The 27299-nt window shown below is 44.5% G+C and overlaps 2 protein-coding genes across 2 annotated transcripts in view; one reads left to right on the top strand and one right to left on the bottom strand.

Moving 5' to 3' along the window:
- Nucleotides 1-19463, top strand: part of LOC310782839 (brain-enriched guanylate kinase-associated protein) — a gene marked incomplete at both ends in the record, with an annotated part of 19900 nt that extends 437 nt beyond the window's left edge. Inside the window, 5 exons of the mRNA XM_083643611.1 lie at nucleotides 5427-5588; nucleotides 9659-9725; nucleotides 13503-13610; nucleotides 14321-14401; nucleotides 18078-19463. Coding sequence (XP_083499737.1) covers nucleotides 5427-5588; nucleotides 9659-9725; nucleotides 13503-13610; nucleotides 14321-14401; nucleotides 18078-19463 — 1804 coding nt within the window. The remainder of the gene's footprint in view (nucleotides 1-5426; nucleotides 5589-9658; nucleotides 9726-13502; nucleotides 13611-14320; nucleotides 14402-18077) is intronic.
- Nucleotides 19464-24196: 4733 nt separating this feature from the next.
- rdh14b (retinol dehydrogenase 14b) lies at nucleotides 24197-27254 on the bottom strand. The gene is made up of 2 exons (XM_083642798.1): nucleotides 26860-27254; nucleotides 24197-25899 (listed from the first exon to the last, which is right to left on the bottom strand). Exons 1-2 carry the CDS (start codon nucleotides 27211-27213, stop codon nucleotides 25282-25284), a joined length of 972 nt encoding a protein of 323 aa, XP_083498924.1. The 5' UTR covers nucleotides 27214-27254; the 3' UTR covers nucleotides 24197-25281.
- Between the last annotated feature and the right edge of the window lie 45 nt (nucleotides 27255-27299).

The following is a 27299-nucleotide window of genomic DNA, read 5'->3' as shown; positions in this document are numbered from 1 at the left end:
GGCTGACTGGATTATGAAAATACAGTACTGAAATGCCATGGAGTCAGTTGACATATTAATTGAATCACTCTGTTGTCAGGTGTCTTTACTCTGACACAGTTTTAGATGCCAATTTGAGTTGACAGATTATAGTGGGAAGTGTCTTAAATAAGATGAATAATGGCATTGTCATTGAACTGATTTCACTTAATAAATCATCAACAGTACCTCTATATGGTGTTCAACCCATCAGTTTAGTTTATTTATCTGTTTAGGGGCAGTTCAACACAGACTGCGTTTTGGTTATAGCCTACTACATACATTTCTCAGCACAGAGCTAGTTTAGAGGCAGAAATCTAATTAGTAAAGCAAGTTAGCATACTTGATTGGCAAAGAAGTAACCCTGGTCAAAATATGAATATCAAAATATAAATAGCAATGATGACCTTCTTTGTTCCATTCAGTCTGACCATGGCATCCATGATCTTGGAGGCTCAGCAGGCTATAGCTAGTTTATGTAACCTAGCTACTAGTAGCCTATAGTGTTTCTATAAGTAGGCTAACAAGTGAGCTACACGTCATAACATTGTCTACCTCTTCTCTGCTACAAGCCAAAAACACTGTGCTTCTTTGCTCCGCCCATTAACTCAACCAGTAATTTCTGCCTCCAATTAGCTCTGCCTCTGACAAATGTTTGCTTAAAGCCCAATGTCCACCAGCTGCGGTACGGGTGCCGGAACAGACGCTCACCCATCATGTAATAGATGGGTAAGGCATGTGGTATAGGACAATCGACCATCAGCGTGACATCACGACAACATAAAAGTAGTTCCGGGTGCCACTGCAGCAAAAACTAGTATGAAATAAAGCTGAAAAGCTGTGCTAACAAACGTTAATATCTCAACAACTATACATCACATCACTTCTTTTGACATTGTGAGTGAGAGCAGAAGTAGCTAAAGGGTCCCATGTTTAATATGTGGTATTGTCGAGTTCCTGGCTCCATGTCCATAGGGTCCCATTATAAAGATTGAAAAAAGTATAAAACATAAACTGCGATTTCTCAACAAAACAAAAGATCAATTAAAGCTGAATTAAGGTGATAGAGTCCTAAAAGTGGTGACTTGTTTAAAGTTTGAATGGAGTATGAAGAAGTAGTTATAGTTCAAAGAGGGCATACATGGTTCCACAATGAACCGCTGTTTAAAATGAACGGCAGTTGCAAACAGTTTACAAACATGCTGATCCATCCTATCGGAAAAAAGACGCGCCTGTTCTATTTTTAGCGGATCCGCATGCGTCTGACAAGATGACATTGGTGGGTCTGTTGTGGCAGCTGCACGGAGCTGTGCCACAGCTGCACGGAGCTGTGCCACAGCTGGTGGACATGGGCCTTAACTCAAACTCTACTTCAACACATATTTGTTGCATGTGTACCATGAGACTAAAGTGTCAGGTTTTCATTGTGTCTGTGTTTGGCATGTCAGTGAATCAGTTCATTTCAATAATGCCTTAACGGCGTGAGTGTCCAAAATGAACAATCTGGCTGAAGCAGTTTAGCAGACGTACAATGTAGAGCAAACCAAACAACACAGAGAAATGGCATCACAAACACGTCTCCTCCACTCCTGCCTGTTGCTCGCCGCCCCCATCAGCTCCTCCATTCTCATGCCAGACCACTCCTTGATGTCATCAATCCAGCGTCTTGGAGGGCGCCCCCTTCTACTCGTTCCTCCAGTCATGCTACATGTTGCTGTGTTTATGAGGCGATGGTCGTCCACGACGCGACAAATGTCCCCAAAGAGACCCATCTTCCTCCTCATTCAGATTTGCCGCAGTCTACTTTCAGGTTTCACTCTGTTTGTCACTTCTGTGTTGGTCACCCTGTGGTGCCACTTGATGTTTAATATGCTCCGGTAGCATCTCATCTCGAAAGCATCCAGTCTTCTAAGATCGTCTTTGTCCCGAGTCCATGTTTCGCATGCATATAATAGCACACTAAAGACACAACTGTTTATTTTCAATTTAGTTCCTGTACTCATGTCCTTACTATTCAGTATCTAGTATCTTGTTGAAGCCAGTGAGGGTGCCCGAAGCCAGTGCAATTCTGCATCTAATCTCCTTGCTACAATTATGAGAAATGGCTAGGCTGCGAATATTTGGTTTATAATCAACAATAACTGAATGGCTGATTGCAATGAAAGCATCTGTCTGTAGTGTAGATGGCCCTAGTCTATTCTTCATCCCACTGATTGGAGATATATTAGCCTACATGTTAATAAGATGGAAATTGGATTACGCCTCCTCTTAGGGACTTGAAAGCGCTGAAAGAGAGTTTTTTTTTTTTATGCTGTTTCACTGCCCACCCGCATGTCTGTGATCGTGTTAAGAGGGTGTGTGTGTGTGTGTGTGTGTGTGTGTGTGTGTGTGTGTGTGTGTGTGTGTGTGTGTGTGTGTGTGTGTGTGTGTGTGTGTGTGTGAGAAAAGAGTGACATCTCCATCCGCTCTCTGCTATCCGGCTGCAGATAGAGTCATTAGCCTCCTTCCTCCATCTGTCCGTCAATACAGGCTCCATTAGGCCCAGCCACGGACGCTCACATCCATCACAGCCACAGACATTTCCTCTTTTTCCTGCACTCACACTTGTCCTTTCATTAGCTTGAGGCCCAGGTAAAACACACACTCTGAAAACAGCGGTCACTGGGCCGCCTGGTTGGACTACATGTGGGGGGGGGGGGGGGGGGGGGGGGGGGCTGTTCCCTGAATCCCTGCCTTCAAAGTCCATTCCTGTGATGGATTGGAGGTCATTGGCTCATATTTCATCACAGATTTAAGCCCTCTCATTTGTCGGTAGGACCAATCTCACTGATGATTGGGTTTCTGATGTGCTGCAAGGTCTTTAGTGCTTAAAATGATGTAGTGCTCAAAGATCTAAAGACTTTAAAGCAGTGATACTCAACTGGCGGCCCGCGGGCCACATGCAGCCCACGGGCGCCCCCTGTGTGGCCCGCGATAGAATTGCAAAAAATAATAATAATAATAATTTTACAGTGCACCTGAACGCAACATGCAAGATACCCGCTGAATAAGTGTCCAAATGTTCATGTCATTCTGGCCAATACTCCTGCCCAATACTTATATAGCATTTCAGTCTGGAATATGGAATATCTTTCAATAATCTATGATTTAGCTGCTAAATTGTCAAATACCGCCGTCTGCTCGCTACCCAGGCACTTATGTATGTACTTAACCTAACTAACTATCCGGTGTGCACAACATTGTCAGACTAAACTCCGGCTGACACCCCAAAAACCTACAATCCGCTACAATCTGATTGTTTATTAACTGGCCTCTGGCCTTCTATCATTTCACGAAAGTGGCAAGTGGCAAAGCAAGTTGAGTATCCCTGCTTTAAAGTGACCGTTCACCCCAAAATCAAAAATACACAATTTTCCTCTTACTGGTAGTGCTATTTATCCGTCTAGATCATTTCGGTGCGAGTTTGCCCGAGTTTTGGAGCTATCGGCCGTTAGGGTTGTGCGAAATTTAGAAAATGTCCAACCGGCCACCATCAGCCCATCAACCGGCCATTACCAATATATTCGCACATGTGCATAAGGTAAAAAAAAAGAAAAGGGGAAAAAAGTGGGGTATTATGCTTTTATAATCAGGTACAGCTTTTGAACCGATGATTTAGGAATTTACTTGTTTGCTTTTCTGCACCAATCGATCCGATAGCAACCAAAGATGGCTTAATAGACAGGTCGCTCAGCTGACATTTGAAAAAACTGAAACAATCTGATGTTCGCTTGCTCCTTCGCATTGATGCATCCAGTTAGGAAACGGTGTCTGCAACCCCAACCCGAAGCAACCTAAGACGGTAGGCTATCTGGCATTGGCAGGGTCACTCTTGGCTTTTAAACTCGTAAATGTGTTTTCTCTTGAAGCGGTCTGTGTTTCTGAGCTGAGCTGAGCTGTGCTGGGCACAGACAGCCACACACACAGTCACACACACACACCAAGTCCCCCAGCCCCTCCCCGCTGCTGCTGCTCTATCTCTCCTTTTTAACACCAGTTCCTATCCGTGCAAAGTTTATGGGAGTGGTCATTTGGGTTCAGCAGGATAATCTTCACAAACGTGAATCACTTTTATGACTTTTGAATGCGTTTTTTAACGCGACTTTTAGAAAACGCTTCAAAAGGCATAAAAGTGATTCACGTTCGTGAAGATTACCCTGCTGAACCCAAATGACCACTCCCATAACTTTTGTTAACCACAGACCTTATTTTATGCATTTAATTGAAATCCCCATTCTAAAACCCCATTGACTTTTCCCCATAAGATCCAGGAAGTCCGGGACTTCCGCCTTCCGCCTACAAAAATATGTCATCCCTGCGGTGCGGTACTTTATTGCTGTTTAGTTTTTCACATGTATTTTTTGGGGCACTTTGGACACCAAAGCCGAGTGCCACCCAGTTCCATTGTATTCAAGAGAAGGCAGACGTCTCTATGACAGTCTGATATCTCCAAAACTCGGCAACTTACACCAAAACGATCTAAATGGATAAATAGTAGGGATGGGCATCGAATTTCGAATTTTCGAATAATCGTTGTTATTATCAAGGTCGACTTTTATTATTGAAATTCGAAATTCGAGAGAAAAAAAAAAAAAAAAAAAAAAAAAAAAATTTGAGTGAAATGTTGCATTGTCTCCCCTGATTCTAAGTATAGTCAAATCGCTATAAGCATTTTAAGCAAGGTTTATGGAAAAATGAATGGCGGATGAAATCCCATGAAGAGGGAGAGGGGGTGACTTTGGCACCCCTTTGGCACTCAGACCTGAGCCTACTAAATATTTAATGAACCACAACCACTCATGATTGTCAAAACTGTTTTTTATTTTCGAAAATGTCAATGTAAAAAAAATTAAAAATGTAAAAAAAAAAAAAAAAAAAAAAAAAAATCTTTTTTTACATTTTTTTTTTTTTTTTCGAAATTCGAATTAAATTCGAATTTGGCCAGCGAATTTCGAATAGTGTTTTTGCTAGAAATGCCCATCCCTAATAAATAGCACTACAGGTAAGAGGGAAAATATGTATTTTTGATTTTTTTGTGTGTTTAAACTGTCCCTTTAAAAAGCTCTACTTCCTTCATTACAGCCTGAAATGTTAATGAGGGCTCTGTGTTTTGGTCCCATGCTGTCTTCATACAAATCACTTTTCATCATGTTCTCATCACTGCTGCATGGTTGTTCGGGGATGTATAAAAAAGATTTGTAGACCCTATAAGTCGATTTCGAGCATCTTATAACCAAGTTACAAGCTTGCTGCCTTGATGATGATATGCCCCTTACACAATCGTTTGCTGTGTGTGTGTGTGTGTGTGTGTGTGTGTGTGTGTGTGTGTGTGTGTGTGTGTGTGTGTGTGTGTGTGTGTGTGTGTGTAGCTCGTTGCAGGAGCAGAAAGAGGACCTGCGGAAGCGTCTCTCCTACACGACACACAAGCTGGAGCTGCTGGAGAGTGAGTTTGACTCGACGCGGCAGTACCTGGAGACCGAGCTGCGCCGCGCACAGGAAGAGCTCGACAAGTTCACCGACAAACTGCGCAGGTACAGTGGAGACGCACAGGGGCTGTTTAATGGGGCATTCCTTTTGTATTTGGAACTAGGGATATCCCAGTTGAGTGACGTCACACCCGAGTTATGTGTGTTCCATTTAAACAGTTGGAAAAACCAGCCAGGGTTAGCTCTAGCCAGGCTAGCCATTGTTAGCAATAACAGTTGATAAACAACGCATTTCGCGGTATTTTGCACTGATGTCCACAGATAGAGGTTAGACAGTAGGCTACTGTGTGTGACTGATTTAATGAGGCACAAATAAGACAGAAGTGCTAGTAATTATTTACTACCACTTTAACTACTGTTGAAGTGCGGACCTGCCATCTTGGACTTTGTGGTCAGGGCTGGTGAGGCTCCCCCGAGATCGGCGTAGGAAATATGAGGGCGGTATGGGTGCGTTCTTGACCTTTGAACCGTGAAATCCCCAGTTCCCAGTACAAAACGAATGCCCCATTATGGGCAGCATGGAACAGGCATCAAAGTGACAGACAGGGTCAGAGGTTAGGGAAGTGGTTTTGTGAAGGGACTCTGACTGGAGGATCCCTGGCTTCAGTCCCAGGATGGGTTTAGTTGAGAAAATGTGCAATGGTGAAGTGAATTTAGGGCTTCAGACAGTCCCGTGTCTGAGCAAGAGCTAGTCTCTCAAGCCAGTCTATCTCTTCAGGCGTGGACTGCATAATCGGGCACGTCGAGCAAATGCCCGGTGGCCTGGCCTGGCCTGGCCTGTAAAAAAAAAAAAAAAAAAAGTGCCCGCAGTCAGGCCACTCACTGAACAGCAGGCCAGGCGCCGCCTACTGGTTTACTAGTGGTTTTATTACTTTATTCAGGGTTAAAGTGGGTGCATCTCATTGTAAAATTGGACTCGGCCCAAATTGGGCTTCAAACGGCCCAAATCTGGCTTCAAACGGCCCAAATTGGGCTTCAAGCGACTCAAATTGGGCTTCAAATTGCCCAAATCTGGCTTCAAACGGCCCAAATTGGGCTTCAAATGGCCCAAATCTGGCTTCAAACGACCCAAATTGGGCTTCAAACGGCCCAAATCTGGCTTCAAATGGCCCAAATTGGGCTTCAAACGGCCCAAATTTTTCGCCGCCGCCCTTCGGATGCCGGCACGCGTGTCGGCCTGTATCGGCCTGGCCTGCTTGGTATAAAATGACCGGCCTGAATTATGATCCCAGTCCGCCCCTGTATCTCTTCCATAATCTTCAAATACTCCAGTCTGTACTTTAGCCCGTTAAAATTTGGCCAGAGGAAGTTGTCATCTTCCAAAGAAAAAAAATGCTTCAGACTGGAGGAAGTTTGATGGTATTCGACCAGTCACGACACATGTAAACAATGGTTTGACCCATAGACATAAATGATATGGACGTATCTATGCCATTAAATTTAGTTTTCCTGCCGGAGTTCAAACGGTGGGTGTCACCATCTAGATTTTTCGTCAGCAGAGTGGGAGGGAATGGGTTGAGTCCTTCCGCACCTCACGTGAGATGGGAGTTTCCCAGAGCCGCAGCTCCGCCTGCTATTGGTCCGTGATCGGCAAGCTGCATGATCACTGGACAGGCGATCTGTCAATCACCCCCTTCTCTATCATCTATTTTACTCCAAACGGGCGAGTTATATAAAAATCGCCCCCCTACAGTTGTTATGAAAAGGTGAAATTAGCTATATAGACCCAAACCGTGTTTCGCTCCTAACTGGAAAGATGTTTAATCATGTTACAAAGTGGGGCATTTTAACATGGGGGGAATGCCTACTGCCCCGACGCCTAGTGGCCATTCAAAGAACTACAGCTTTTCAATTCACTTTCGCATCATCAGAGGGAAGGGGGTGGGCTTGCCCACTGGTTTGACCAAGTAAAACTATTTTTATAAGCATTTTACAAAATGTCTATGGGAAAATAAATGGCGGATGAAAATCTCTGGTACCATGCTGAAGCAGTAAGTGACGTTCACTTTGGCTCTCTATAAGTTGTTCCTATGTGACTGAAGCAACAATGTTCACACACTCAATAAGATGTTCCCATGTGACTGAAGCAACAATGCTCACACTCAATAAGATGTTCCCATGTGACTGAAGCAACAATGTGCACACACTCAAAAAGATGTTCCCATGTGACTGAAGCAACAATGCTCACACACTCAAAAAGATGTTCCCATGTGACTGAAGCAACAATGTGCACACACTCAAAAAGATGTTCCCATGTGACTGAAGCAACAATGTGCACACACTCAAAAAGATGTTCCCATGTGACTGAAGCAACAATGTGCACACACTCAATAAGATGTTCCCATGTGACTGAAGCAACAATGTGCACACACTCAAAAAGATGTTCCCATGTGACTGAAGCAACAATGCTCACACACTCAATAAGATGTTCCCATGTGACTGAAGCAACAATGCTCACACACTCAAAAAGATGTTCCCATGTGACTGAAGCAACAATGTTCACACATTCAATAAGATGTTCCCATGTGACTGAAGCAACATTGCTCACACACTCAAAAAGATGTTCCCATGTGACTGAAGCAACAATGTTCACACATTCAATAAGATGTTCCCATGTGACTGAAGCAACAATGCTCACACTCAATAAGATGTTCCCATGTGACTGAAGCAACAATGCTCACACTCAATAAGATGTTCCCATGTGACTGAAGCAACAATGCTCACACTCAATAAGATGTTCCCATGTGACTGAAGCAACATTGCTCACACTCAATAAGATGTTCCCATGTGACTGAAGCAACATTGCTCACACTCAATAAGATGTTCCCATGTGACTGAAGCAACAATGCTCACACTCAATAAGATGTTCCTATGTGACTGAAGCAACATTGCTCACACTCAATAAGATGTTCCCATGTGACTGAAGCAACATTGCTCACACTCAATAAGATGTTCCCATGTGACTGAAGCAACAATGCTCACACTCAATAAGATGTTCCCATGTGACTGAAGCAACAATGCTCACACTCAATAAGATGTTCCCATGTGACTGAAGCAACATTGCTCACACTCAATAAGATGTTCCCATGTGACTGAAGCAACAATGTTCACACTCAATAAGATGTTCCCATGTGACTGAAGCAACATTGCTCACACTCAATAAGATGTTCCCATGTGACTGAAGCAACAATGTTCACACACTCAATAAGATGTTCCCATGTGACTGAAGCAACATTGCTCACACTCAATAAGATGTTCCCATGTGACTGAAGCAACATTGCTCACACTCAATAAGATGTTCCCATGTGACTGAAGCAACATTGCTCACACTCAATAAGATGTTCCCATGTGACTGAAGCAACAATGCTCACACTCAATAAGATGTTCCTATGTGACTGAAGCAACATTGCTCACACTCAATAAGATGTTCCCATGTGACTGAAGCAACATTGCTCACACTCAATAAGATGTTCCCATGTGACTGAAGCAACAATGCTCACACTCAATAAGATGTTCCCATGTGACTGAAGCAACAATGCTCACACTCAATAAGATGTTCCCATGTGACTGAAGCAACATTGCTCACACTCAATAAGATGTTCCCATGTGACTGAAGCAACAATGTTCACACTCAATAAGATGTTCCCATGTGACTGAAGCAACATTGCTCACACTCAATAAGATGTTCCCATGTGACTGAAGCAACAATGTTCACACACTCAATAAGATGTTCCCATGTGACTGAAGCAACATTGCTCACACTCAATAAGATGTTCCCATGTGACTGAAGCAACAATGTTCACACACTCAATAAGATGTTCCCATGTGACTGAAGCAACAATGCTCACACTCAATAGGCACTGCTGCCCCAAATGGTGCCTTATGTATCACCGCCTATGATCTGATCAGCAGAATGAGATGGGTGAGATTTGTTTGTGAAAACAGCTCTCACAAGTGCAATAAGCTGAAATCCTGGCATGTAAATGACTTCTGAATTGTATACTGCTGAGGCTGCAGATATGCATATTTTGTGTCTGGAGAAGTCTCAGTCAGAAGTGTATGTATGGACACACTATTGTCTGCAAGTGAGCAATGTCATTCTTTGTGTCCTTTAGAATACAAAACAGCTACTCAGCACTGCAGAGGATCAACCAAGATCTGGAGGAAAAGATCCACAGAAATGTAAGTGTTCGACTGAGACGTCTGTGTCTGTGTGTGTGTGTGTGTGTGTGTGTGTGTGTGTGTGTGTGTGTGTGTGTGTGTGTTTGTGTGTGTGTGGGGGGGGGGGGCTCTTTGGCTGTGAGGGGGGTAAAGGAATGGTTCACCCAAAAATAGAAATTCTGTCATCTACTCGCCCACATGCCAGCAAATCAATCCGCTGTAGTTCAGATTGTCACACAATATAGAGTAGGTCATTTTGGAACTGTGAAGAGTTGGTCACTGACTTCAGTTGTTTTGGAGAAGGCTGCTATGAAGTTGTGCTGACAACCTCCCTGTGTGTTATATGAACAAACTTCACCTGTGTTTTCAACTGGCATGAGGGGGAGTAGATGATGACTGTTGCTGAAGGATTCAGCAAAATCTCCATATTTGAGAGTAAACTGTTAGAATTCTACACACTGTATAATTTTCATGCAGTGAGAGTGCCCTCTAGGGGTTGAACCCCACTTTTGCAGTTGGGTCTGCCAAGTGGCTGATCTTCAGTTTATTTGTTTATTAAAAGGATCCCCATTAGCTGACGACAAGACGACTGCTAGTCTTCCTGGCGTCCAAACACATTACACATTACATTACAAGCTATAGTAAAATGCAATAGCAAAATGCAAGCAATAGTAAAATGCAATAGTAAAATGACAACAGTAAAATGATAAGAAAAGTTCAGTTCCGCTTACATCATCAAGAACCCCTTTCCCACCCAGAGTCAGAGCGGGTTGATAGGCCATGCATGTCCTCCAGTCTTGAAGAATGAAGCCAATGTGGAAGCTACCCCAGGTTGAGACTTTATTTGTATTTTTGTTTAAATCCCAAGTAGAGGCAGGTCTGCCAGAATTGTGGGGGCTTAGTTCCCATTTAGACCACCTGTAGACACAAAAGAAGAAGCACATAGCCTACCCTACAGTAAGCTAGTTCCCGTTTAGTCCATCTGTAGACACAAAAGAAGAAGCACATAGCCTACCCTACAGTAAGCTAGTTCCCGTTTAGTCCATCTGTAGACACAAAAGAAGAAGCACATAGCCTACCCTACAGTAAACTAGTTCCCGTTTAGTCCACCTGTAGACACAAAAGAAGGAGAAGCACATAGCTAGCTACAGGTGGACTAAACGGGAACTAGCTTACTGTAGGGTAGGCTATGTGCTTCTCCTTCTTTTGTGTCTACAGGTGGTCTAAACGGGAACTAACTTACTGTAGGGTAGGCTAGTTCCCGTTTAGTCCATCTGTAGACACAAAAGAAGAAGCACATAGCCTACCCTACAGTAAGCTAGTTCCCGTTTAGTCCACCTGTAGACACAAAAGAAGAAGCACATAGCCTACCCTACAGTAAGCTAGTTTGCGTTTAGACCACCTGTAGACACAAAAGAAGAAGCACATAGCCTACCCTACAGTAAGCTAGTTCCCGTTTAGTCCACCTGTAGACACAAAAGAAGGAGAAGCACATAGCTAGCTACAGGTGGACTAAACGGGAACTAGCTTACTGTAGGGTAGGCTATGTGCTTCTCCTTCTTTTGTGTCTACAGGTGGTCTAAACGGGAACTAACTTACTGTAGGGTAGGCTAGTTCCCGTTTAGTCCATCTGTAGACACAAAAGAAGAAGCACATAGCCTACCCTACAGTAAGCTAGTTCCCGTTTAGTCCACCTGTAGACACAAAAGAAGAAGCACATAGCCTACCCTACAGTAAGCTAGTTCCCGTTTAGTCCACCTGTAGACACAAAAGAAGAAGCACATAGCCTACCCTACAGTAAGCTAGTTTGCGTTTAGACCACCTGTAGACACAAAAGAAGAAGCACATAGCCTACCCTACAGTAAGCTAGTTCCCGTTTAGTCCACCTGTAGACACAAAAGAAGGAGAAGCACATAGCCTACCCTACAGTAAGCTAGTTTGCGTTTAGACCACCTGTAGACACAAAAGAAGAAGCACATAGCCTACTCTACAGTAAGTTAGTTCCCGTTTAGTCCACCTGTAGACACAAAAGAAGGAGAAGCACATAGCCTACCCTACAGTAAGCTAGTTCCCATTTAGTCCATCTGTAGACACAAAAGAAGAAGCACATAGCCTACCCTACATTAAGCTAGTTCCCATTTAGTCCACCTGTAGACACAAAAGAAGGAGAAGCACATAGCCTACCCTACAGTAAGCTAGTTCCCGTTTAGTCCACCTGTAGACACAAAAGAAGAAGCACATAGCCTACCCTGCAGTAAGCTAGTTCCCATTTAGTCCACCTGTAGACACAAAAGAAGGAGAAGCACATAGCCTACCCTACAGTAAACAAGCTATAGAGATGGCGGTGAAAGCTTTGAGAACCTATTTGAATATGAATGGCCTGCTGTTGGTACCACTGACATTAATTATGGCTTAGTACAATTGGCTGTCCTCCTTCCAGTGGCAGAGTGATAGCGAGCCCATTGTTTCCCAGTGCTCCGCGCCACACTTCATTTTGCTTTTGTCCGTGGAAAGATACAATTAGCTCCGCAAGGCAACACCATATGACCATCATGCATCTTTGCTCTTGAATAGACAGCTGAAAATATTCACCGACTGGGCATGTCGTCCTCGTCATCACAATGAGATGTTAGGTACTGATAGTAGGGAACTGAAGGTCGTCCGGCCTTTCATGAAAAGAAAAAAATGATTGTCGTTTAGAAATAAAGGCAGACAGCTTTTTTTTCTTCTGGTGAAGCGTTCCTCATCAGCTCTTATTGATTCATTTCACGTTTGCCTACTTCCAGGGTGAAAGAGTTTCCGAGTAAACTCTCTCTGTAATCATAAAGCTTGTTTACTCTAGAGTCCCAGCAAACTCATCTGACCTCCTGGCCCTTCACAACTATAGGGAGTGTAATTACAAGACAGATAAAAGCAGTGATATACTAAGGGCTAGCGCTAACTCACAACGCACTGTTCTAAGGTGCTGGCGGTGCAGTAAAGTTAGAAGAGATAAGAGAAAACTTTTGCAAGAGTTTTCTGTAAAGAATACAAGAATACAAAAGAATATTGGCCTGAATCACACACACACTCATTGAGACCCTGTAGATTTGCCATATCTCCCTAAATTAATTTCTAGTGTTGAGTATGGACACTGGCAAGAAATCTCTGAATTTAAATTTAAGAGCGATATAATAGAGCTGCAACGATTCATTGATTAGTTGTCAACTATTAAATTAATCGCCAACTATTTTGATAATCGATTAATCGGTTGGGGGGAAAAGTAAAAAAGAAATCTCTGATTCCAGCTTCTTAAATGTGAATATTTTCTGGTTTCTTTATTCCTCTATGACAGTAAACTGTATATCTTTGGGTTGTGGACAAAACAAGACATTTGAGGACGTCATTTGGGGCTTCTGACCAACATTTTTCACCATTTTCTATCTCACTATTACTACATACAACTACAATGAATTTCATTGGGAAAATAATCGACAGACTAATCGACAATAACAATAATCGTTAGTTGCAGCCCTACAAAACATCAAAGTGTCTCCTAAACAACAATGAGCACTGAGCAGCACTCAGTCCATAGCAAGCTGGAGTCACCAATGATGACTCAACAAAATTGAACCACCTCCACTCCTACCAGCCACTAAGAAGAGGAAATTTAGTTCAGATAAGTGCACAGTTTACTGACATCAAGTTACACGATTTCTGGAGAATTAAGTTGTCAAAACCAATTATCACCTCCTGCCACTAGGGGCTGCCAAAGTGCCTAATTGTTCATAACAGGTCGTTTTTTGTCATTGCCCTCAGTCCCAGCATCATGATGATGAGAAACGAGCTCTGAGCAGAGAGATCATCGTTCTCAACAACCATCTGATGGAGGCGAAGCTCACCATCGAGAAACTACAAGAGGACAATGTAAGAACCGCTGAAGGTTGATATGTTTAACTACAAGAGGACAATGTAAGAACCGCTGAAGGTTGATATGTTTTGAAGTTTGAAGGTTGTCAGAACCGCTGACGGTTTCCTTCAACTCCAAAATTAATTTATCTCTTTATTGTCATCTCCAGAGAACCAGACCATGCATTTCAGTTTCACATTGTTTCTAGACGGCTCTCCAACTGAATAAGACAGAACAAAAATGGAATTATGAATCAAAGCTGACACTGGATAAGCTTTTACTCATGCTTTACATAAGCGGTAATTGCAAAACTGATGATCATCACATATCAGCACTTCAGCATATCTTTGCTCCTAATTATGTATCAATTGATGCACAAAAGCAACCATTGTCACAGTGCGCAGCTAGACAACCTAGTGTAGACATGAAAATGTAGTTCTTTGGAGAAAATCTTAGACGCAAAGAAATTCAAGTTTCTGAAGGTGCAGGTAAAGTGATGTCATGCCAGTGGAGATGAGGGGGGAATTCACCAACACAAGTAGGATCTTTGTAACAATTGGGACAAGTAGTATTCCTGATGTCTTCTACTGGCCATGTTGTAGGCTATCTCAGACAACATGCTGAGTAGTATTCCTGATGTCTTCTAACATGGGCCATGTTGTATCTCAGACAACATGATACGTAGTATTCCTGATGTCTTCTCACGGGTCATGTTGTATCTCCACAGGAAGTGTACAGAAAGGACTGTAACCTGGCTGCTCAGCTTCTCCAGTGTAACAAGTCACTGTATGTGGCCCAGCTCTCTGAGGTGAGCCCTGAATCCACGCCATTCAGCTTGTATTCAGTGTTGAATTCAGTGCAGCTCAACTCTTCTCAAAAAATGCTCTGACCTTTGAATACCCATGTACGAGACAAGTGCTCGGAAAAGAAACTTGGCATAATAAAGGAGAAAATTATGTGGAAAGGTATGTGATTGAGGCGGAGCGGGGTGTGTGCAGAGATGCAGTTTTAGCTCATAACTGAAGATGGGGAGAGACTCGGCTATCTTGACTGCAGCAGGAAGGTCATTCCACCACCGGGGGGAGCCGGGAAGATAAGAGTGGAGCCCAGGTGGAGCGATGATGACTAGGTCGCTGCAGAGAAGGGCGATAGCAACTATTCTGTTATTTCCAGGCAGAGCTGCTATGGAGGCACAACTCATCTCATTGCTTAAACCTCAGTGCCAAAGTATCAGGTTTTCTAGCTAAGATGAAACTAACTGAAGCCACATTACTGTAAGTTAATTAGGTGAGCTAGTTAGCGTAACTGACCTTCCAAGTCTGACCCTTCTTTGCCATTCAAATTTGACAGTTGCTGGTTGCTAACTTGCCCTCCAAAGAATTGTGGTTCTTTGGCCCCGCCAACAGAGTTTTAACTCAACCAATGAGATTATTGTCTGCATTCGACAATGATTTTAAAACTGAAGTTAATATTTTTGATTTAATATCTCCTAGCTAGACTAAGGTACTAAACTAATAAGGGAACATCTTTACCTAGATTTTCAATACTGTAAGCAAACTTCCCATCCTGAAATCTCTTTGACAGGGGACTGAAATGAGATGTGGGTTTGCACTTCTGCTGACACCCAATCAGTACATCACCATGACATCACCATGACATCATCATGACACCCATCAGTACATCAGTGAGACAGTATTATAAACTAAGCCAAGGCTCAGGAGTCTTTCTCAGAGTCAGAGTGTAGTTTTTATACTGATCTGTAGCGGCTCATCAAAAGAGTTGGAAGATGATTAAGCATGCCATGGAATCTGTCAAACTATGTGACGGAATGCAGAGAGAGAGAGAGAGAGAGCGAGCAGACTGCAGCCTGGCCATGACAAACCTCTGTTGTTGCTGGTGAAGAGAGATGAGTGTCTTAACACCAGGGCAGCTTGGCTCCGCTTTCCGCTCTATCGGCCCTCTGCCTTGTGTCTCACCCACGTGACAAGACCCACTTTTAAGGCAAAAAAATGCCTCCACGCATTTCTCCCCATATAGCAGAATGGAAATATCCATGCAAACTGCATCAGTTGCGTAAGGCTCATAAAACAACCCCCCTACGCACAAACACACACACACACACACACACACACACACACACACACACACACACACACACACACACACACACACACACACACACACACACACACACACACACACACCCTCAAAGCATATTGGCTGCATGCGTGCACTCTTGCAGAGTGAAAAAGAGTGAGATGGCTCTGTAGACTTATTGCCAAACATAATGGGGGTCAGAGGCTATACATGCACTGTATGTCCAGGCTGCGGGTCACTGTATGTCCAGGCTTCGGGTCACTGTATGTCCAGGCTGCGGGTCACTGTATGTCCAGGCTACGAGTCACTGTATGTCCAGGCTTCGGGTCACTGTATGTCCAGGCTTCGGGTCACTGTATGTCCAGGCTGCAGGTCACTATATGTCCAGGCTATGAGTCACTGTATGTCCAGGCTGCGGGTCACTATATGTCCAGGCTTCGGGTCACTGTATGTCCAGGCTTCGGGTCACTGTATGTCCAGGCTGCGGGTCACTGTATGTCCAGGCTACGAGTCACTGTATGTCCAGGCTTCGGGTCACTGTATGTCCAGGCTTCGGGTCACTGTATGTCCAGGCTGCGGGTCACTATATGTCCAGGCTTCGGGTCACTGTATGTCCAGGCTACGGGTCACTGTATGTCCAGGCTGCAGGTAACTGTATGTCCAGGCTGCAGGTCACTGTATGTCCAGGCTTCGGGTCACTGTATGTCCAGGCTGCGGGTCACTGTATGTCCAGGCTGCGGGTCACTGTATGTCCAGGCTGCGGGTCCCTATATGTCCAGGCTGCGGGTCCAGGCTTCGGGTCACTGTATGTCCAGGCTGCGGGTCACTGTATGTCCAGGCTGCGGGTCACTGTATGTCCAGGCTGCGGGTCACTGTATGTCCAGGCTGCAGGTCACTGTATGTCCAGGTTGCGGGTCACTGTATGTCCAGGCTGCAGGTCACTAAATGTCCAGGCTGCGGGTCACTATATGTCCAGGCTGCGGGTCACTGTATGTCCAGGCTGCGGGTCACTGTATGTCCAGGCTGCGGGTCCCTATATGTCCAGGCTGCGGGTCCAGGCTTCGGGTCACTATGTCCAGGCTGCGGGTCACTGTATGTCCAGGCTGCGGGTCACTGTATGTCCAGGCTGCGGGTCACTGTATGTCCAGGCTGCAGGTCACTGTATGTCCAGGTTGCGGGTCACTGTATGTCCAGGCTGCAGGTCACTAAATGTCCAGGCTGCGGGTCACTATATGTCCAGGCTGCGGGTCACTGTATGTCCAGGCTGCAGGTCACTATATGTCCAGGCTGCGGGTCACTGTATGTCCAGGCTGCAGGTCACTAAATGTCCAGGCTGCGGGTCCAGTGAGTGGAAGGTAATCGAAAGCATATTGATGGATGATGCTGCAGCATTTTGAGAAGTGTAATGGCTCTCCAGCTCCTGAAGTAGCCAAGTCTTTTGTTTGGCTGCCAAACAAACAGAGAGGGGTACAGATATATAATGATGAGAGGGTATATAATGATGGGCTTGAATATGTGAACGCCACATAAAAGCTCATTGTGATCGGCTACAAAACAAGCACGCTGAAAAATGTGTGGACAGTAATTAAGTGGCATTTAGTTTGGTCAAAGTTGCAATATAATTGTTGTTATAGAATGTCTATTCAAGTTCTCTGTGTTAGCTTGGCTTTCTTGTATCTACAACGTTATAATTACGGTAGCTTGCTTCTCATTGCCATGCCAATTAGCAACAACTGACTAGATTCCTGTTGCTGATGTGCTGCAGTTGGCCTAATGCTTGTTGCTATGGAGAGGCAGAGACGATGGCTGGGGGCTTTTGAGGTTTTTGAGAAATGCTCAGAATAGAACAATGCCTTTCCCTTCTACACAAGGCTATTCAGTTTGCCTTCTCTGATGTAGCCTATCTCTGATGTATCTGCTTCTGTTCCTGAGGCTCTTGTTGTTTGCCATGTGAGAATGTCACTGACTGTTTGAGTTTCAGGTAGTCACAGTCAGAATCACTTCATTCATCAAGTATGGCATTAGCACATAGGAGAGCGATTTCCTTGACACACAGTACATAGAGGGAACAGGAGGACCTCTATGGAGTACAAAGGCACAATTCAATACACATGTGAGAGTATAGTACAGTATAGTATATACTCTCCTACAGTATAGTAACTATACCGTATAGTTACTATATGGTATCGCCCTACATGCATACAGTGTGGTAAGTATTTGCAGCTACATGTATAAAGATGTCGGGTGAGTAGTGCATTAGTAGTAGTAGAATGAAGTAGAATGAGATGCATTGAATAATTAAGGAGCAAGACCTGTATATGATTGGTGAGGCTGTGAAGTGACATAGTCATAGTAGCGTTTCCTCCCTCTCTCTCTGTCTCTTCCAGCTGCCTGCTGACTTCCAGGAGCGAGTGACCCTGCACATGGAAGAGTCTCCACTCTGTCACACCTACTCCGACTCCGTCCCCGCCTCTCTCATCGCCAAGGTGCTGGAGAAGCCAGATGAGGCCTGCAGCAGCAGCCAAGCCTCCCGCTCCCCCAGCCCCCAAACCCAGGACCACGGCTTCCTCCTGGACAGCATGGGCAGGCGGGGGCCCCTGGGCCTCCGGGCACCCTACAAATCGGACCTGTACAGCAGCGACACGGCCCTCTACTGTCCCGATGACCGGCACCGCGAACGGAGGCCTAGCGTGGATCTCCACGGCCAGAGGAAACTGCTGTACGGGCCCCAGATCTCCACGGACAGCAACCCGGAAGAAGGCTCGGTGGGTCTGAGGGCCGGCTTCTCCCAGGAGCACTTCGCTAAGTTCCCCCCCGCGCTGGGCGCCGGCTCCAGCTCCTACTCCAGCTTCAGCGGAGGGGGGTCGGAGGACAAGGGCAACGGGCCGCCCAGCAGCGTGGCTTCCTCCCCCCGCCACCACTCCCTCTACATGGAGTGGAGGGATGCAGGGGACTACGAGAGAAAGAGCGACTCGTCCTGGGAGGGAGAGTGCCCAAGAGGCTTTGCCGACGCCCATCCCTTTCAGCAGGCGGAGCTCAGCCACCAGCAGAACGGCAGCTCCCCCGTCTACAGCCGCACCATGTCCTCCTGCTTCAGCGAACCCTACGAGCCCCTCCCTCCCTCCTCCTCCCCGAGTGTCGCCTATGGAGACAGTCGTCGCGGCAGCACGCTGGCGCCTGAGGAGGAGGAGCTGATTGGCCGATGGAGGCAGCTGAGCGTGGAGGACCTAAGCGCCCACTCCTACCGCAGCCCCGGCCGGGCTTCGCCCTACAGCTTCTCAGAGCAGCATTTCTCCGTCCGGCCCGCCAAGATCCGACTCGGGCCACTGTACAGTAGCTTCCAGGAAGGAGCCGACTACTACCACGGTGTGGGCGTCGTGGACCAAGTGTGGGTGGCCACCAGCCCCAGTCCCGAATGCAGCCAGGCCCACCTGTACCAAGCCAAGGAGGATAGCCAGGAGTCGGAGCACAGCCTCTACCACTCAGGGAGCTCCAAAGAGAGGGAGGGCAACGTGGCAGCCAGGGGTCCCAGCCCCATCAACAGCTCCACCGAATCTCTGAACAGGTCCCTGGAGGACCTGATGCAAAGCCTGCCTGTACAGGAGCGCCATCTGGAGGACCTGATGCAAAGCCTGCCTGTACAGGCTCCGCCCCCACCGCCACCACCCCCTCCCCCCCCTCCTCCTCCGTACAACCACAAATTTGGCTCACTGGGACTCTCCAGGAAGGACAGTCTGACCAAGGCCCAGCTGTATGGAACACTTCTGAACTAAGAGACTTTCCACTCAGATATTCTTTGATAGAATAAGAGATCCAAGGTCCTGGTAAGGTCATGGTAGGTCAAGCTATACCTTCTAATAGCACGATGATTCATAGAGAACGGTTGAAATTGTAGCCAGGTGCCCTGGAAATACAATCAAAGTGACAAACATTATCATTCACATGTATTTATTGCTGATTTTCTTTTAGGTTTTGATTGTATGGCAATGGTTGGTAATGGTTTTCAGTATGGTTTTCAATGAATGTCTGAACAAGTGAGTCATGCCAAAAGAATCGGGGCAATAGGAAAAGGATAACATTTGTAAGAACGTATTCATTAATATGTATTTACATTTCAATTTCCAATGTACAAATATATACTTATAACTCTACAAATTCAGTGATATATTTTGTATGTAGCTGTTAGTAAGAAATACACCCAAAACAATCAAATGAATGCAAATCTTCTTCATGAACCTGGAACTTGTATATACGCAAATTGAAATGAGAGAAACTGCCAAGCCTATATGAAAGAACTCAGAGAAATATTTTAATTGAGAATTGATGCCCGTATAAACTGCACATTGATTTGTTTCAGTCATTTTTTAAATCACAGGCTGACACAGTGCTGCTGGCCATGTGAGGTTTTAACTATGAATGTTTTTAACATGGCAAGACAACGCAAAACAATTTGAAATGAACAATGTGGAACATACATACATTTTGTTTATCTTCTTTTGATTGAATTTAATCTATGGATGGGTGTGTTATTTTGTTATTGATGGAACTTTTTGAGATGTAAAAATCTTAGTTAAACGTCTTAGCAGTCAATATTCATTTGTTTTGGTTTTTTGCTCTGTATCCCATGGCGAGGTTTTCCTGCCCCATTCTACCTCAAATTTGGATGCCCACCCCATTAAGCCACTGCAACCCTGTTTCTATGACAATGCATGTTTATATATTTTTGTTGTTTTGTTCACTTAATAAAGCACAAATGATGCATATATGCTCAGAGCCTTGGGGGGAGTGTTTCGGTGTAGCTGTGTGGGGATTTAAACTGTGGATGTATGTCCTTATCAACTTGTTACATTCTATTTACTCGGGAAGTGGGCGGATTCAATGGTCTGGAACCAGGCAAAATAATTCTATCTATTGTGGCAACATCTGATCAGTAGTTTTATCCCAGAATTTAGGATTATTTTTTACATTTTTGTTCAATCTTTAGTGGAGACAGAAAAGACAATGTTGAGAGGGGTTTAGAGTTTAGAAATAGGTTAGTAGGTGAAAATTGTGTCAACATCAGCATCCTTAAAATGCAAGGTTATATGGCTACTGTAGTTCAAATTAGTCACCATCAGGAAAATACTAGCAGGGAAATGGATGCTGTGCAATAATGAGTTTGTGATATCAAACTGTCACACATAATCTCAGCTAATACTTCTAGATTCAATCTCAGCTAATACTTCTAGATTACATTTTAGCTAATACTTCTAGATTAAAGTGGTTATACCCCTATTTGTAAGAGGTACACTGAATATACAGTATGTTGTTGCACAAACACTTGATAGTGTTTCAACACGCCGCCTCTGTTACTACTGTATATATGAGTCAGGCTGTGCGTTATGCACTCAATGGGTAGGGCATTGGCGACTCTTTCTATTTGAATTTCCCATTGAAATTGCAGCTACAGCTAACTTCCTCCCTTCTTCCTGCTGAGATGAGGGGGAGCCACAGTGCTGCGGCACCTCACTGATCGCATTGCCATTGTCAACTTGAGTGTTCCTGCCTCTCCAGACACAGCAGAAGGCATTTACACTTCAAACGCATCAAGGGCGGAAACTGGATTACCAGCCGCCCTCCTTTCCACACTGCAAAATACATGCTAAACTATGCACAAGTTTAGCATTCAAATACAACTGCTGAACTAGATAGGGGTATACTTTTCCAATTCCAACCATTGAAGATTTGCACAGCACAAGCAATAATGTGACGTCTCAACAGAATGAAATGTGACAGCTCATTGATGAATGCTTCAATGCTACGAGGAGATCACCTCTCTCTTTGATCTTAATATGTGTGAGTCTTGGTCAGATCACTGTTAAAGAAAGCAGTGCTAATCTAGGTTTTCTAGGCCTATTTATACTCACAGCCCATCTGGGCACTTGCTGTGCACCGTCCAATGCTACTGGCAATCTCTTTTCATGTCTGTTTGCAATAAAACATCTACTGATGGCTAGCACTACACCATCTCACTACCAGCGCCTCCATCAGCATGCAATATTTCTAGTAAAAATAAAAGTGCCACACATTTATTAATCGTCCACCCAAGCTGCACTGATTCATAACCACATGGCTCTGACATAGCTCCTTCTAACAAGAATCTGTTCTGAGATGTGCATGCCATTTAGAGACCACTAAAAGACCATGGTGAACACCCTAAAAGAGGACTGCAGAGCTGCAACAACTGGGGAGCTGCGGACCCTGATGGAAGCACGAGACATGTGGAAGGTCCGACGCCTGAGTCGACTGAGTGAGTGGTATGCATCACTTTTACAACATCATTAGCAAAGCAGGAATACACTTATTTTAGCTTTATTAATTTGTACACAGTCAGATTCCTCTAATCTGAGACTCCTGCCTCTGTTAAACAGATCAGTGCATGTAGTTAATAGAAAAATAAAGTTTGTCTCCCGCAAAAAAAACCTTTGTGGAGAGTGGAAGAGAGCAAACCTTAAAAAATCCCACAGCAACACTGGTCTTTGTAGTAGAATTTTTTTTAAAAGCCTTTATTTTAAACATGGCTATAGATTAAAAAACACCAACATGTTTCTGCTCACACAGGAGCCTTCATCAGGGAGTAAGAGGACATGTGAATCTAAGACAGCCCTTATGTAGACAATCAGCAAGATTACATCATTGGATGGCCATCCAATCAGAATTCCACAATTATGCAAATAGGGAAAGAGAAAATAGTCATCTTGGTGCTTAAAGGTACAACAACCCAATACAGGTCAAGAACCATATAGAAAAGATCACATGAAAGTTTAAATAGGAATTGCAACAACATTTACAGCTGGCATCGACTTATACCAGAAATAACCAAAGCATCAGCACATGTGACAATATTTATCACTGAAACAGATGTTTAACACCAGAATTAGCCAAAGCGTCAGCATAGAAACAATGTGGAGCATATTTGCTCTTTTAGTCAAAAAGAATGGGTATCCAATAAAATAAACAAAAAATAAACAAAAATGGAGAACTTCAGACTTTAAGAAGAGGAGATCCATTTGGAAACTCCTTCAAAGGAAGGGGGAAAAGTCAAGATCATCATTCAGACCAGGAAAAGTAGTGGCTTTCAAAGTGACTATCCAAAATGTTTCTCTTTGAAGGAGGTGTTTGACTCTGTCTCCACCCCTGACAGACTTCGGGATGACTTCAATGGCCATAATTCTTAAAGAGTTACAATTAGCATGTCCAGCCTCTTTATAATGCTTGGCCATAGGATAATTAGGATTAAAGGTTCTTATTGCATATTTGTGTTCATGCAATCTGTCCTTCAGCCTGCGTTTGGTGCGGCCTATGTAGAAACACCCACATTCACATTCTAATCTGTAAACAACATGAGTGGTGTTACAGTTGGCAAAGCTTCTGACCTGGTAGGTTTTCTGAGTGAAGACATCTATGAAGCTGTTAGTTTTGACAATGTTATTGCAATGGTTGCAACCACCACACTTGTAGTTTCCCACAGGGCGGCGAAGCCAGGAGGACTCATTGGGAGCAATGGCTGGCAGGTAGCTTCTGACCAACTTGTCCTTCAGCGTAGGAGCCCGTCTGAATGACACTGCTGGAGGATCAGGAAACACATTTTTTAGGACAGGATCACTTTGTATGATGGCCCAATTCTTTTTGATGATGGTTGTGACACTATGGGCCATGGTGCTGTACTGGGTGGTGAAGTATATCCTGCCTGTGTTAGTGGGACGAGAGGATTTTTGAAACAGGTTTCTTCTTTCAAGTGATTTAGCCTTTAGATCAGTGCATGTATTCAGAAGTTACAGGACTGATGGCTGTCTATAGGAGACTTTTTTAATTACTATATTCAGTTTAACTCAAAGATAATATATGATATGGCTGCACCACTGCAAATTATTTAGCTAAAGCTAATATTTAGTTGTAGTTAATCAAACAATAGATAGGCTAGCTACATATGCCTTCACTCGCCTTGCCCTGCTAGGTAACAATTACATTATAATATTATAACATCCCGACAACACACAGGCTGCACAGTCTATATTAGCAGCTGAGAGGCTAAGTAGGGGAGGCTATCTGTCCGATTCGTTGCCACCAATCAAACACCTAGACTGAGGCTGAGTTTTGCATGTTTATTTTGCGCAGCAGTCCTTTGCATCAAACAATGCAGTATGCATACTTGAAACAATGCAGATTGTGTCAAAACAAAGCATGAAACAAAACAGAAAACAGAATAATAAGGACTCCCTCTCCCCTATTCCAAACTGCTGACTGACTTTTCAGCATCCTGCTACCAACACACACATGATCTGCCTGTATTATGCTTTGGTACTTGCTTTGTGTTTGTAAAGGTGGGATTCACCACCAGGTCTCCCATAAAAACACAAAGTAAAGATAAGATCCTTCCTCCCTCCTTTGATCTCACTTGAACATGCAGCTCCAGAGAGAAATGGCAGCTCAGATGAGAATGAACTGTAAGAGTTCAAGACAACAGTGATTTTCTAGGCTATGTGCTTTATTCTCTGGCGTGGGATTGAAAAATGTATGTCTGTTTTATATACCGGGAGCAAGGCGATGGCAGTAAATCACCAAACAAATGATTTAAGTTTGTTCAAAATCTGACCACTATAATAAGGCGGCTGGGTGTTGCGCTACAGCAACTGCACGCTAGAAATGAGCGCGTGAAATGACTAGTACAGTATATGTAAAAGCCCACATGGTTAAACATCATGATGGCAGGCTAACACAAATACTAAATAGGCATTTAGATTTGCTTTACTGATGATCTGAAAACGCAGTGCTTAGCCTTGCCTCCCTGTGTGTCTTCTCTAGGGAGCCAAAATGTCAAACACCCAACAGTTGATGAGGATGCTCTCTGTGAATCATCACTTTAACAGACCCATACTGTACCTGTCATTGAAGAACAATTCATCATCATCTCGCCACAATGTACACTCACTCTCAGCACTCTCACTCACAAACACTTCATTTATATACTCTTAATTTAAGAGTCTTAAAGGACCAGTGTGTAGGATTTAGTGGCATCTAGCGGTGAGGTTGCAGATTGCAACCAACTGAATACCCTTCCCCTCAATCTTCCCTTCCAAAGCGGATAGGAAAACTCATGAAAAACACAAAAGGCTCTCTCTAGAGCCAGTGTTTGGTTTGTCCGTTCTGGGCTACTGTAGAAAGATGACGGGCTGCATGGAAGAGGACCTGCTCCTTATGTAGATATAAAGGGCTCATTCTAAGCTAATAAAAACACAATTCTTATTTTCAGGTGATTATACACTAATTAATACATACTTGTGAAAAATAAATATACCATTTCTGCCAATAGAGCTCTCTAAATCTTACACACTGGTCCTTTAATGAAAGCCAGAAAAACATAATCTCCCATCACACCTTAATGGATTTCATTGGCATAATTTGTCAAACATAAGATAAATAAGGAGTCAATTGAAAAGTATGTCCCCGAGGTCGCAATGTGTCTTTTTTCCACCAGTGTCTCTCTCTGCTTTAGTATCTTGCTCCTGGATACCTCGGCACACTAAACACACCCACAGCATAAGGCTCTGCTTACTGAGTGAGCCCAACCATTCTCTCACTCAGGTCCCACAGTCTCTTGGCTGCCTGCTCGTCCATAGCTTTGGCCATCAGCTCCTCCTCCTCACAGTTGGCAAAACACTTCCCTGACTGTCCCTCCACCTCCGGGGAGCAGGCCAGGTAGAGGGGAGTCTGGGCCCCCTCCAACGGGCTCTTGAAAAAGGCCAATGAGGCGAGGTAGAAGAGGGGTTTAGCCAGCAGGGGGATGTGAACATGCCTGCCCAGCCTGGTCCTCACGATGCCCGGGGTGAGGGCGTTGACCGTGACCCCGGTGCCCTCCAGACGGCGGGCCAGTTCAAGGGTAAACAGCAGATTGGCCAACTTGCTCTGGCTGTAGCAGGAGGCCTTGTTGTAGCTATTTTCACTGTTCAGGTCATGGAAGTTGATGTGGCCATACTTGTAAAGCTTGGAGGAAACCACCACGATGCGGCTGGGGGCGGACGCCTTCAGGAGGCCCAGCAGCAGATGAGTGAGGAGGAAGTGGCCCAGGTGATTGACACCTAGCTGCATCTCAAAGCCCTCCTCCGTCTTGGTGTATGGACACTGGTAGATGCCTGCATTGTTGATGAGCACGTCAATCTTGGATTCCTCCTGATGGGGACACAGATTGAAATCAGTTAAAAACTCATCTGTCAATTTCAACTTTACAACATACCTACAGCACAGGTAACTAGAGAGCATTTGGGTGTGAATGTTTTAATGAGTTAACTAAAGTATTATAGTACAGAATATTACGTATAGTAGTAGTATGGTATAATATATGGATGGGATGGACAATATTTCACAATACAATGTGACAATATGCATCATGGGGCAGAAATATAATCTTGATATATATATCACAAATGAGACAGCTTGCCCCATCACGATTTCACAAACTCTACACCCAAATTATATTTACACTTTTAAGTTTTTACATTGTTAAATTGTTTACATTATATCAAGCCAGTGCCATTCCTAGAAAGATTTGCCGCTCAGACATAAACATAATCCAGCACAGTCAGACTTTGTTGTCATTGAACATTTATTTATTCCACTGTATTGTGGTTGCATTGAATCGTGTACCTCATCGACTATCGAATCGTGAGCATGTGGTCCCATCCCTGATGTAATACAGTACAGCAGCAAATATTGTGTTATACATTGATTATAATAGCAAGGGCAGGGTATCAACATTTGTCCACAGGCCACAATGACTCATAATTAAAAGAAAATCCCAAAAATTCAGTAGTTGTAAGCCAACTCAATTATATAGGACTGAATACAGCTTCGAAATTATCGAAATGATTTCTCCACCTCGATTTTAACCCATCACACCTATCCGAGTTGCTCCAAATGTCGGTAGCATTAGCTGTGGAGTGAGGGGGGTAGCTCTGCATTTCAGAACCACTGACAGCTCCCACGCAACTGAGGTGATCAACAGTGTCCTTTCTACTGTATGTGTGACAATGGCTGGAATGAACTAGAGATGGTCATTTCAAAAGCTGTTAACTGTTACAGCACAGCAGTAACTTTTAACACCTTCAACATAGCATCACCCTCTTAACTCACCTCACTAATTTCTTCACAGAATTTGCGGATTGATCCACATGAGGCGAGGTCGAGGTGTTTGATGACCACTTGGCCGTGCTCGGGCCCCGCTTGTTTCTGGATGTCCTGGGCTGCTTCCTCGGCGCTCCGCTCGTCCCGACAGGCCATGATGACCCGGGCCTGGAGTTTGAGCAGCTCCCCGGCAACGGCCTTCCCTATCCCGCTGTTGGCTCCGGTCACTATGACCGTCTTCCCCCGCATCGCGTCAGCTGGATACCGGAGCAGCTGTGCGGCTTTCTGCCGGGGAAACAACCGGCGCATGATGAGCAACACTCCACCGCCGACAACAGCGGCAAGAAGCACCGCTGTCGACATGAAGCAGGTACCAGTCAAGTGTAGTCAGCAGCCTGGGTACAGATATCACATGGGTGGCAGGACGGCGGCACGGAGTGAGATATTTA

Source organism: Poromitra crassiceps (genome assembly GCF_964638095.1).
Source record: "Poromitra crassiceps genome assembly, chromosome: 9".
Taxonomy (NCBI): domain Eukaryota; kingdom Metazoa; phylum Chordata; class Actinopteri; order Beryciformes; family Melamphaidae; genus Poromitra; species Poromitra crassiceps.
This window is presented reverse-complemented; position numbering and strand designations above follow the sequence as displayed.

What these genes read in the sequence shown, in the direction of transcription:
- rdh14b (XM_083642798.1), bottom strand. Translation starts at nt 27,213, where the DNA reads ATGTCGACAGCGGTGCTTCTTGCCGCTGTTGTCGGCGGTGGAGTGTTG. An exon ending in TCTGTGAAGAAATTAGTGAG is followed by an intron (nt 25,900 to 26,859) that starts GTGAGTTAAGAG and finishes TGTCCCCATCAG; the next exon opens with GAGGAATCCAAGATTGACGT.